A 13,173-nucleotide genomic window follows, 5' to 3' on the forward strand; every position below is an offset into this window, starting at 1 on the left:
TTTGTTCATTGATTTAATAAACCTTTTAAACACCTGCTATGCGCTAGGCACCATTTTGGGGGAGTTCGACATGACTACGTCATAGTCTCAAGGGGTTTGCCCGTCCAATGTGGGAGACCCACAGATACAACACAAGACGACACGACTTACACAAGGGATCCTCGCAGAAAAATGCTCTCTATCCGATCATTCTCGCCGCTTCCCTCTCCACAAGGGAATAAGGAAAACCTCAGGACAGACAACCCGTGTGAGGAGGGAAGGACGGCAACCAAACACACGGTTCCGGGCTCGGCAACCAGCACGTCATTAAAAGTGACCCACACCACACACCAGGCCCCCTCCCGCACAGACCGTGCCTCCTTTTCTCTACTTTTCACTCCCCCTCTCACATGCTTCGTTATCTGGAGGACTGTCTGCAACTTCCAATATGGGGAATCCCACAGAGTTTTCTAGGAAGTTAAAACCGTGAGTCAGCTAAGCTCTGATAACTTCGGCTGTAGCTCCCCGTGAAGCCACCCAAGGGTAAGAGCCCACATGCTGCATTCGGTTCGCGCTGGAAGCCGTCCCTCCATCTGCTTACCACGTGTGTTGGTCGCCATGTCAGCCACTTTCTGAAAGGCGTCCAAGAAGGCAGCTGCTGCTACTACTGTGGTCCTAAAATGCAAACAGAGAACAAAAGCATGAGGAATGTCTCATGCAAGTTCATTACAGCTAAAGGGTTAACAGCTCTGCAGGGAACGGAATGCAACCTTCTGGGAGAAACGACTCAACTGGACTCAACTGGACGTGGACAGGCACGGGCTTGGCAGGCCCCCTTGTTTGCTCAGGAAGCATTTCTCCCCATATTAGCACTCTCTCCCGCAAATACCCAGTGCATTCGGGGCTGGTCAGTAATTGTGGGCAATTCCTCCCACCCTGTTCCACCTGATGACATAATTACTGGGCCAAATTTCACAAAGGAGGAAAGACAGGTGTTTCTAACCTAAAAGAAAAACATCATGGGCACCTGGGTGGCTCAGTTGGTTAAGCGACTGCCTTCGGCTCATGTCACGATCCTGGAGTCCCGGGATCGAGTCCCGCATCGGGCTCCCTGCTCAGCGAGGAGTCTGCTTCTCCCTCTGACCCTCCCCCCCTCATGCTCTCTCTCTCAAATAAATAAATAAAATCTTAAAAAAAAAAAAATCATTAAAAACTAGAAATGGTACAGGTGAAATTCATTTTAGTGTCGGCAAACAGCATCTCTACATGGAGTGGGAGATGGAATCTTGGAGAGCGAGCCTCTGCTTCAAATACTTCATATTAGAGTTGGGAAAATGGAGACAAGTTCAGAGTGACTTTCAAAAATCACCAGTTCGCCTCAGAATTGGAATGGATGTAGCCTGGCAGGATGCACAGTCCCGTGCTCATCCGCTGCAGGACAAGATCCCAGCCGTGTGACTTTTCCCCCTAAATCCCACTTATAATGAAACAGACTATTTTTTTCAACCTTAGAATGCTATCTCGACTGCATCTTCTGAATTCCTTGAGACTGAGAAGTCACGACAGTCATTTGCTGTCCTAGAAATTATTTTGAGTTCTTCACATCCTCTTGAGAACTCTGTGGTCTACTGGTTCCTAGCACTGTCATCCCAAGATGTCATCCAGTGAAGTTAGATAAGCTCCGCTACCCACGAGGACCTGGGCCTACAACACACAAGCCAGCCCCAGGACTCGCACACATGGACTTCACAATCCAGCGTGGAGCCTGAAGTGCATTTCCAAGTTTCTCACATATGAATCTAGTCTTTGCTCAGCATTCCTAAGAATGCAAAGCTATAGGAAGAACATGAGAATAAGGACTAGAAAGGAAGGACTTCAAGATGGAACTGAAGAAAGGACCCTATAGCTCAGCAACAGTAGCTCTGACACAGAAGGTTCTGGAAGGTGCTGGGAGTGGTCCCCAGGGAAACCCGGGCCACAGTCCCTTAGCGCCAAACTGCAGAATGAGGCCTGATATTGTCCGGTAGAGCAAGAAAATATTCTGCTCAAATTAAAAAAAAAAAAAAAACACACAGAACAAAACTGAAAGAAAAAAGCCCCTCTGAAGTGTATTTTTCAAAGAGTTGACATCAAATGCAAACCCTGGAAAAGTTAGCTTTATCAAACATCCTGGGATTTATACATAATTCATTCTGATTGACAGTATCTGACACAATGGCTGGACTGATTCTCGTTCAAGTCAGTGCTGATCATCCCAATTTAATGAGCCAGCTATAGAGGTGTCTTGCTACACGGGCTCCCCTGAAAAGGAGGATGGCGGTCAAGTGTGAGGAACCAGGAGCTTTTAACCACTGCCTTCCAGTGAGTCCTATTTCACTGTCTGCCGTTGTCATGAGACATCCTGGTTCTCTGACGGGGCTGAGCCACCATGCATGCGCCCGCAGCCCCGAGCAATGATTCAGCGTACGCACTGCAAGCTTATTCACCTCTCCTACGGGCTTCTCATCCTTTCTTTACTACCGAAAACTAAACCATGTGCAGGAGGCTCTCAGCTGGGTACTCCTAGTTTGACAAAATAAAGAAATGGTCCCTGTCCTCAGGAGGCCTAAACGTTGTGAATAAAATATATAAAATGTTCTTTGTACCAACGGGGATAAGATTGCTTTAAGTTTTGGGGCGCGTGGGTGGCTCAGTTGGTTGAGCGGCTGACTCTTGATTTCAGCTCAGATCATAATCTCAGGGGTCCTGGGATTGAGCCCCCTGTCAGGCTCTGTGCTCAGCGGGGAGTCAGCTTCAGGTCTCTCTCTCCCTCTGCCCCTCCCCCACGCTCTTTCTAAAATAAATAAATAAATCTTTAAAAAAAAAGATTGCTTTAAGTTTCACTGTAACTGATTAGCTGTGCTAAACAAATAATTACTTTAAGTTTTAGCTTCCTCTTTGGTAGAAGGGGAAGAGAGGATCTTCTCCTTGGTCAACCCTGAAAGGCTGCCAGACAGTTAAATGCGGTCAGAAAAGAAATGAGGCAGGGTGGCGGGGGAGGGGTACTCAAATGTTTTTCTGGTTTATTCCAGGAGGGACCTCCTACAGGATGGAGGGTAGGTGTAGCTCCTTGCATTCAGACAGAGGAGGTTGGAGCTGGCCCAACAGAAAACCTTTACAAGTTCCCCCTTTTTTAAAAAGTCTGTTCAAGTTCTTAAGCACCAAAATGGTAAAGGATTTGACAAGCCAAAAAGGGGCTATATGCCTGAGACGACTGTCCATCTGGAAGACCACTCACAGCTTGGTATATCCTAGGTTCATGGGATAGAAATCCCAGGCCCCACGAAGCTGACAGAATGGAAGAGGAAAGATCCTTCCTTCTGGAGTTCCTCTCTCCTGATCTACAGGGGATCCATGGATGTCCAGTCTTATGGCTACAGCTCCTGACATCCATGGGTAAAGGACCAAGAGGTTATGTCATCCACGTGGCTTTTTATCCTAGAAAACACCTATCTGCTTTGTCCTCTGGAAAACCACCTCCATACATCCAAACCAACTGATGTCATCCCCCATATGCCACGAACGGGAATCATGAAAATTATTGCTTTTTAAAATGTCCCATCCCAGGGGTGCCTGGGTGGCTCAGATAGTTAAGCGTCTGCCTTCGGCTCAGGTCATGATCCCAAGGTCCTGGGATCGAGCCCCACATCGGGCTCCTGGCTCCGCGAGGAGCCTGCTTCTCCCTCTCCCTCTGCCTCTCTCCCTGCTCATGTTTTCTCTCTGTACCTGTGTCTCAAATGAATAAATAAAATCTTAAAAATAAAATAAAATGTCCCATCCCTCATGGGGCACCCACCAAGTGGGTAGCCCTTATCCCCACTAAAAGCATATAGCTGTAACAAGAAGATGCAGACAAATTTTCTATTTCATATCAAATGATACATGAGCAAGCACAAGACAAGGCAACAATAGCCCCTTAAAGCCGCTCAGCCCTAGATCTTGTTCTTTTTTAAGCAGCTTCATTGAGACATAATTTGTATACCATAAGATTCACCCTTTTTGGGTATGTGATTCAACAATTTTTTTAGTAAAGTTAGAATTTTGCAACCACTACCACAAGCCAATTTTAGAACATTTCCATCACCCCCAAAAGATTTCTCTTGCCCATTTGTACTCAATCTCCTGTTCCTCTCCTAGTCCCAGGCAACACTAACCTATATCTGTCTCTACAGATCTGCATTTTCTAGACATTTCACACACATGGAATTATACAATAGTCAACAGTAAGTTGTAAACTCTTTTTTAAGACTTTATTTATTTATCTGAGACAGAGAGAATGAGAGAGACAGAGAGCACATGAGAGGGGGGAGGGTCAGAGGGAGAAGCAGACTCCCTGCCAAGCAGGGAGCCCGATGCAGGACTCGATCCCGGGACTCCAGGATCATGACCTGAGCCGAAGGCAGTCGCTTAACCAACTGAGCCACCCAGGCGCCCTGTAAACTCTTTATAAAGATAGGCAGTGGGCAGAATGGACTATGCAGCCAGACTCAGGTTCAAATCCCTGCTCTGCCATTTACTAGCTGTGTGACATTGGACAAGCTACTTAGCTTCTCGTTGCCTCAGTTTTTTCATCAGTAAATTGAGGATAATAGCTGTACTTATCCCTTGGGGTTGTGAGATGTAATTAATTTAACATATGCCTGGCACACAGTGGAGCATTACATAAATGTTGCTCATTATTACCTTACAGAGGATACCTCATTTGACTCCCAAAATTCCTGTGGAAGTAGAGCAGATAGGAGTTCGGTTTTACGTATGGGAATCGGGGGGCGGGGGTCAGGACATAAGGCTAAGAAGTGGCAGTGCTTAAATTAGAACCCACTACATGCTTCTGTATCTGTAATGCTTCCAAAATTAACCTCGATCTGCATCCTGGGTCTGTCCTATTCCATCCTCTGTCTAAGGATGTTGCCATTTTTCTGGGGATGACGTGCTTCTCTACTTACCGAAGCTGGGACTGTAGCTTTCCTGCTTTGTTTATGAAATCTTCCCACACTGGATAGCTCCCCTACAACAAAACAAAGTCATCAATCAGTAAGGCACACTGTGATAGACATCTGATTAAGACAATAACAGAACACCCAATTCCAATTATACAGGGAACAATCTGTGTGCGCGCCCTTCCTCTGCAGTCTAGGATATGGTGCCCAGATTATATATAAATGCATTGGCTCCGAAATGGGTTTAGACTGTGCTCAGGCCCTGTTATCCTGTAAATACTACAAACGCCAATTTGAACACGTTTGGCAGAATCTAACACATACATGGATAGATCACTTTTTGAGTAACAGATGGTGGGTCCAAATTCAAGATATGCAGAACATTTAAGGCTCTGACCGGAACCGCCTGACCCTGGCCACGGCTTTTCCCACCCTCATCCCCCAAGGGCAGGGAGGAGGTAACCAGAGTGATTGGCGGTCCTCCCCAGGACAGTGACTGACAGCCACTGGGAAGCATTACTAACCCATCAGAACCTCAAGGTTGAGAAGTTATCGAAGTATAGCCATCCAGCTGATGGCTTGAACCGAGCACCTACACACGACATGACAACATGTGGATCCCCAGCACACTTCAGCTCACAAGGAACTCAACACCCTCCTGTGGGAGCCTCTATCTGCCATCGTGTCCTCTGTGTCCATGCGGCACCGGCTTGAACCTTCTGGGGACCCTCAGGGTGATGCCCAACCCCGCTTCCGTGTGGAAGTCTTTTCAAAGAACTGAGGAAAACCAGCACATTCCTCCAGCTTTCCCTTCTCTCCCCATTTGCAGTTCATGTTCTACCCAGGACCGTGTTTCACGTCCCTGCACCGTCCTGGGGACACTGCAAGGTATCTCTCTCTCCCCTTTTAAGGGCGGTACTCAGACACAAACTCAAAACTGCAGGTACAATTCTGACCGGGGCAAACCAGAGTGGGGCGTGACACCTTCCCTACGGACACGTTCAATTGATATTAAGATCAAGGAGCCAAGCAAGAGGGGATGCAAAATAAACCCATAAAAGGAGAAGCCCTGGCTAAAGAAGCAGAGTTTGGCACAGAATAGTTTACATACAGAGCTAAGACTCAACACCTGCGGGGTGATACTTGCCGCCTCCTGATTTGGCGGTATAAGGAACGGAGGGAGAAATTCTGCTGAAGTTCATCATTTCATCTTCCACTAATTACAGAAGCCCACCAAAACAGGCTGCGACGGCACCTGAGCCAAAACATAATGATTTCATCTTCCTACTGATTTGAATGGTCTTAGTTTCTTACCCTGGCGTACAGTTGCTCAACCTTGCCACCAACATTTCGGGCCAGACGGTTCTTTTCTGTGGGGGACTGTCCCGTGCACTGTAGGGTGTTCAGCACCATCCCTGACCTCAGCTTCACCAAATGCCAATAATAGAGGCGCCAGGGTGGCTCAGTCGGTTAAATGTCTGACTCTTGATTTCAGCTCAGGTTAGGATCTTAGGGTCCTGGGATAGAGCCCTGCGTCAGGCCCTGCACTCAGTGGGAAGTCTGCTTGAGGATTCTCTCTCTACCCCTCCCCCTGCTTGCAGGAGCCCTCCCTCTTTCTCTAAAATAAATAAATCTTTAGAACAAAGAACCACTGCTTTACAGGGATGCTTGAGCCCCTCCCCCTGCACTGGGCTCACTGCACAGCGGGGAGTCTCCTTGTCCCTCTCCCCCTGCCCCTCCCTCGGCTCACTCTCTGTCTCTCTCTCTAATAAATAAATAAAATCTTTAAAAAATAAAATAAAATAAAGGGATGCCTGAGAAACTAATTTCTTTTGGTCATCTGAAGTTCAGCAATTTCTTCAGTATTATTTCACTTAAGTTTCAATTCTGTTAAAGTAAAATTAAATATATTTTTGTTTTAATCTTATCATAAAAGTGCCTCTTTCTACATTTCTCTAGCTATCAAGTCTGTCTGAAAATGTGCAGAGAGATATCTGGAAAATTGTCTACCAAAGTTCAAATGGCCTATTTCTGGAAGCTGAGATTTAGACCAATGTGTTGCGTTCTGGTTTGTATTTTCCTATATGGCCACAGTTTTTTTGTTTTTTGTTGTGTGTGTGTGTGTGTGTGTGTGTTTTAATTAAGGGTCATGTATCATTTTTACGAAAACAACAGTCATTATTTTTAATTTTAAGATCAAACTAGAGGTTCTGGCAATAAGAGCACCATGAAGTTACAAACCTCCCAAAGCCTAAAGTCTGTTTCACAGATGCTGCTAGAGCAGCATCTGAGACCTGCTTGGCCCAACTGCAGGTCTCGGGATTTATTCCCCCAAGCGACAGTTGGCTCCTATGGGGCGCTAAGCTGCACCAGGCCAGGCATCCTCTCTGACTGGCTCCTGGCAGAGGCCCTTTGGCAGCCACACCTGAGCTCCTGACACCAATATCCACACACAGGTCCTGTCACCACATTGCTAAGCCACACAGCCTCCATCTCGTCTTTGTGCCCCAGTGGGCTGCTTCTACCCGAGAGCATAACTTTATTTTAACTTAGGTTGAATGAATCCTTGACAGCTCAAGCTACCATTCCAGGCCCATCAAGACCTTGTGGGGAAATCCAATTATAACACCTAACGTATTTACCATTTTCTTATTAAGTATGAACACCCTTTCTACATCTATATCCAAGTAATTAAAGGGGCAAGGGCTGAGATCAGAGTTCTCTGGCTGGCCACGAGAGATCTCTGTCCCATGGACATCAGCATACTTAAGAGCACAAGAGTTCAACCAACCAATTACAGCCTCACCTCGCCTTTTCTTCTCTTTCAGATCCCCGAGAAAGTATGAGAAGCTTTTTGAAAAGCCTAAAGATGTTCAGACATACTGACCACCAACTTCCAGCCAAAAGGTACCAGCATCGCTCATCTACACAAAGGAGGCCATGACCGCCCCGGGGCCTTCCTATCCCCAGCACCAACCGCTCCCCTGCAGGGACCCCTGTGAGAAAGTCACTGAGATGATTCAGAAGATTGAAGAAAAAGGTGAGGCACATTCAATGAGAACATGCCAGAAAGACAACAGTTCTGCGCAGGAAGCACACAGTCCTGATTTCTAGCCACGGCTGTGCCAGCCAAGTATTAAGGGAAGTCACTTTATCTCTCAGGGCCTGCTCCTTATAAAGACAAACAATAAAAACAAATAATTCCATCACCATTACTGAACACGGACATCACTGAACACTAAAAGAATGGAGGGAAGGAATAAGGGGATAAGTCACTACTTCTCGGGGTTGGTGGGAGGGATAACGGAGATCAAACCTCAAAAGCGCTCAGTGCAACGCCGGGCACTCTGTCAGTGTCCAATAAACATTGGACAGGAATGACCCAAGGGTCTGCAGGGCCCTGTAATCTCACTCAGGCTACTGGGACAGATGTTAAAGCCTCGAAGTCAGACTGTCTGTCCAGGCCGGAATCCTGCATGCTAAGTGCAGAACCAGCTGCATCTCACAACTAGTTACCAGCTGGGTGTAGGGAGTCAGACTAGTCTCTGCCGCTCCCCGGCACACGCTAGAAGGAGTACTCAGACCGACATGAATGTGCCTGAAATCAACTGCTTAAAGCACTTAAAAAAACAACTTATCTGCCCCCATCACTTGGGAGCCTCATTTCAGTCTTTACCAAATTAGCAACAAAAGGAGGGTCCCCTCTCTAGTCAAGGGGTGCAGCACACAGCTCTCCACCCACGAACACCCACTCAGCCAGAAGAAGGCTGCCAAAAGCAGCTCTTTCCTGATTTAATGATATTTGACAGTCTATCAAAGAGTGTCAGGCCCACCTGTTTTAGGCAATATATAATTTAATGGATTCTAAAAAAAAAAAAATGAACTTCTAAGAACAGAAGACAAAACCTCCTTGTTGAGAATTTTTTTTTAAAGTGCGTAAATGTTATTAAAATTTAAAGGCAAGGTGATGTTGGATTGCTCTAGATCTAGTTTTTTTCTTTTAAGTTTCTTTCAAGGTTAAAAAAAAAAGTTTCTACCCACCTGAAAAGTAGCTTTACTACAAAAATTCAAAAGTCTGGAGGAAGTGAGAGGAGAGAGAAGAAACTTGAAGAGTTAAAGGTAACAGAGAAAAAGCCAGGGCTTCTTCTAGACTCTTAAGACCAAGTCAAAGAGAATATACTCAAGTTTCAAAAGAAATCTGCAGATCAAGATGCCATATCCACTGAGAACCCTATCAGAAAACAATCCCAACACAGTCCTTAATTTTCTCATCTGCACCGCCCACCAACGAGTCCCAGAAAGCTCTCCCGCGAGGCCATTGGTTCTGACTGGGCTCCATTCACGTTTGAGGAAATCCCCAGGAACACAGTCCTGGGGCTGTGAAAAAGTCTCCACACAGACCCCTCTGTGGGGTTCACCAGAGAACACATAAAGATTTCACAACTTTCCAGACAGACCAAAATCAAAGAAAATAAGACTCCCGCCAAGCACCCGGGCTCTGCCAAGTCCAAAGTCACAGGCAACGGGTACATGACTCTCGTCTCCCTGGAACCCCTTGGCTTTCTTTGGAGAAGAGGGCAGGTTTTGAACCCCAGGCGATTTGTTGAAAATAAAACTCACACCACACTGGATTCTGAGAGAAAGGAAAAGTCCCCTATTCCAAAACGAGTTTGTTTACAAATATGTAAAGGACTCCCTTGATCAAGTTGCAAGACTGCCCCCCTTTCTACAGCAACAGAGGTGGGGCTTCCTTGAAGACAGGCTATTATAGCTCACACCTCTGCATCCACCAGGTGGGGTGCCCACCATGCTCCCCACATCACACACCCCGCCAGTGACGGCTGTTCTCTCTTCTAACCTCCAGGGGCATTCAACAACTAGAAAACCCCTATTCAGCCATAATAAATACAATCTTTAAAAAAAAAAAAAAAAATCCCAAGTCACCCAGGTGACAAGAGAACCTAACTCACAGGTCACATACCTAACAGCAGTCTGGTCCCTTAGGGAGGGAGTAGGTAGTGAAGTCTTTTACTTACTTCTGAGAAAAAAGACCCACCCAATCTCTGTCAACTCCCCAAGAGGTTGGTGGCCACTTAAGCAAATATGGAAGCTGGCTTCCCCACCCCCACCGTCCAAGCTGAGCTCTGGGAACACCCCAGGGTCCCTCTCCTCTTCTCCCTCCCCTTCCTCCACTCTCCCCTCAGCCAGAAGGCGGGACAAGCCACTTGCCTAACACAGGGCGCAGGACACAGCACCCAGCCAGTGGCTGTTGTGGCTTGGGGTTCTGTTTTGCTTTGTTTTGTTCTGTATTAAACAGAGGCCCAGGATGGCATCCCACACACAGAGCAGAAGAATAAACTGTGTGTAACTCATCGGCACGGCTGGTTAACGATGCCCCATAAATAATGCAGCAACTGCCTCTCCCAGCCCAGCCCACTGTGGCAGCGGGACCTCAGGGGACAGCTGAGGGAACCAGACACCCACGCTGGGAACTCGGGGGAGCCGGGAGCCGTGGTCAGAGAAGGGGCAAGGTGAGAAGAGCCAGAGCTAGAGAAGAGTCTCCCAAGGAGGAAGACTGCAGCTTAGCTGAGAACAAATGAGAGACTGGCTCCAGGGAGTGGGTTCCAGCTCAAAAGGCCTCTGTCCTGCCCAAAGGTTCCAGAGGGACGCTGGCTCACCACGCTGCTGAGAACTCAAGTCCTGGGCACACGACTGCACGGGTAACCTCCCAAGCCCCTCCTCTCACCCTGGCGACATGACCACCATCATCATCATCATCATCAAGCATCACCAGTTTCTAAAACAGTTGCTTGGTGCCAGGTGCATGGATCAGCAGGTCTCACACTTTCACTTCCATGCCCATCACCTGGGGATCCTGCAGAAACGCAGGCTCGGATTCCCTTGGTCTGGATGTCGCGTGTTTCACCTAAGCAACGCTGAGGCTGTTGATGCACAGACCACGCTGAGGAGCACAACCTGATACACATTCCGTTCCGTGCTCACAACACCCCGCCGAGGCAGGTGCTACTGTTATTTCGCAGCCGAGGAAATGGAGGACCGACTTTGGGGCCCAAGGGCTACCCTGACTCTGGGAAGTACAAGCCATGAGACGAACAGACCCAGTTACCCAGCCCAGCCCCCAGGCTGCAGAAGGCCGCTCAGTAGGCAGGCTGGGTCCTGCTCGGTCCAAGAAGGGATGTACGAGGGCTCCCCAAACTGCAAATGCTCCAGGGGAGCTAGAGATGGTCATGAGCCTCAACCACGTGAAAAAGAAACCACGAGACACAAAACAAAGAAAAGCCCTTCGTGTAGAAAAAGGTCTGGAAGGAATGAACCCGAAATGTTCACAGGTGCTGTCATCCGTGGTGCGATTATGGGTAACTTGATCACATCTTCAGGTTTTCGATGGACTGATGGGGACTGATCAGGTTCTAGCTGACAGCCTGTCTGGAGCATCTCTACAGGCTACTGCTGTCAGCACCCCAAGCCACCAGCCTCTCCCCCACCCCGCCCCCCGGCAGATCTGCAGGAACCTCCTCAGGGTGAGCACGAGTAACGCAGCCCTCGGCAGCCCTCCTCCTCCTCTCCTAGGTCACCCCTTGGTGTGGACTTTGGGGAAATGAAAAGCAAAGCTTCCAGAGGAAGCTTCTGATCTGAGCAGGAGTGCCTCTGGACCCCGTGTGCTTCTATAAGCACGAGGCAGGAATCGGCAGCTTCCAGAAGCGGGTGTGCAGGATGAAGGACAGGGCCCCTAACTGCCTGTCACAGCCTTGTCCCAAAAGCCACCCTTCCCCACCCTATCCTGTAAGAGGAAAGGGCTCCTGAGATCCTCATCATAAAAACCATTCCTGGGCTTTTATTCTCTGATTGGGGCCTGCCTAATCCACTAATTATCCCTGTCCATCAAATGGATGACAGCCTTGGGGATAATCAATGGTTGCTTCCTCCACACGCCCACCCTCACCCACTTGCCCAAGCTCACCAGCAATAAATAAGCCTATGAAAAGGAAGATTTAACCACAAAAGGTGCTCCCTCCACCCAACCTCCCCTCACAAACTGCTCCATTTGTAACCGTAAGACCCTAATAAAGTCAAGGACATCAGGCGTCTTCTTCCTCCAGTGCTATGAGGTTCTATGCCCACAATGCCTGTTTTCTGACACATGGGTAGGTCGCCACTGGAAATAAAAGAACCAACCAAATAGGTCAACTGTACCTTCAAAGTATTGTTGTTGTTGTTGTTACATTTTCTACCAAGAGGCATTCCTTTGTCTACTCTGAGCCTTCCAGCACAAGAGCCACTGGCCACATGGACTTAAATTTAAATTCACTATGATTAAATAAAACGTAAAATCAGTTCCTCACGCCAGTGCTCGAGCCCCACATGGCCCGTAGGACTAGGCTGCACGGATGCAGAACACGTCCCCTGCTGCTGACGGGGCTATCGGACAGCGCCGGCCATCAGGGGACAAAGCCACTCTGGGCACCCGGTCCTGTTCTACACCTCAGTGAGGCTTCTGGTTCCATTGTTTCACTCTTGCAAAAACTGGTGTGCGTACCATGCACTACCATTTCTGTGAAAATGGAATCCTGCTCCTCTCCCTCTTCCCCAAATTCACCCTCTCCCTGCCCAAATCTGTGTTACACCAGCGGTCACCTGGGGCCATCTAGGAGTCCAAGTGTATTTCATGATCATCATTAAGAACCCCATCTCACGTTTCCATAGTACTTGAGGGTATAAAGGGCTCTCAGGACAACCCCTGCCAGGGTACTTGGCGGAACCAACCCCAAAACGGATTCTTGCAATCTGTCAAATCCAGCCTGGGGAGCCATGGCCTGGCCACACCGTACACACTTCATGGGCTCTGGCACCTTCCACTGAACAGTGCCTGCCCCACAACCCCCAAGCCCCACCCCAGGCTGCCAGGAAGGACACCCGGGGGGGGGAGGGGTCACCGAAAAAGGCACTAACTGTGTTTGATACTTGTACACTCGCCGTCCTCTTTTTAACACAGTTTTTGTTTTGTTTTGTTTTTTGTTTTTTAATGCGAGAGAGAGCACATGAGAGGGGGGAGGGTCAGAGGGAGAAGCAGGCTCCCCGCCGAGCAGGGAGCCCGATGCGGGACTCAATCCCGGGACTCCAGGATCATGACCTGAGCCAAAGGCAGCCGCTTAACTGACTGAGCCACCCAGGCTCCCCTGGTTTTACCAGGTTT

General features: G+C 48.3%; 1 protein-coding gene across 3 annotated transcripts in view; it reads right to left on the bottom strand.

Moving 5' to 3' along the window:
* The window catches only part of MTSS1 (MTSS I-BAR domain containing 1), a 160,731-nt gene that overhangs the window by 133,426 nt on the left and 14,132 nt on the right, over nt 1–13,173 (bottom strand). For all 3 annotated transcript variants that reach the window (XM_035011892.1, XM_035011896.1, XM_035011893.1), the window contains exons 2-3: nt 4,965–5,026; nt 581–654 (exon numbers count right to left, since the gene is read on the bottom strand). In XM_035011892.1, coding sequence (XP_034867783.1) covers nt 581–654; nt 4,965–5,026 — 136 coding nt within the window. The remainder of the gene's footprint in view (nt 1–580; nt 655–4,964; nt 5,027–13,173) is intronic.

This window comes from Mirounga leonina, unplaced genomic scaffold, assembly GCF_011800145.1.
Source record: "Mirounga leonina isolate KUSES-001 unplaced genomic scaffold, KU_Mleo_1.0 Mir_165, whole genome shotgun sequence".
NCBI lineage: Eukaryota > Metazoa > Chordata > Mammalia > Carnivora > Phocidae > Mirounga > Mirounga leonina.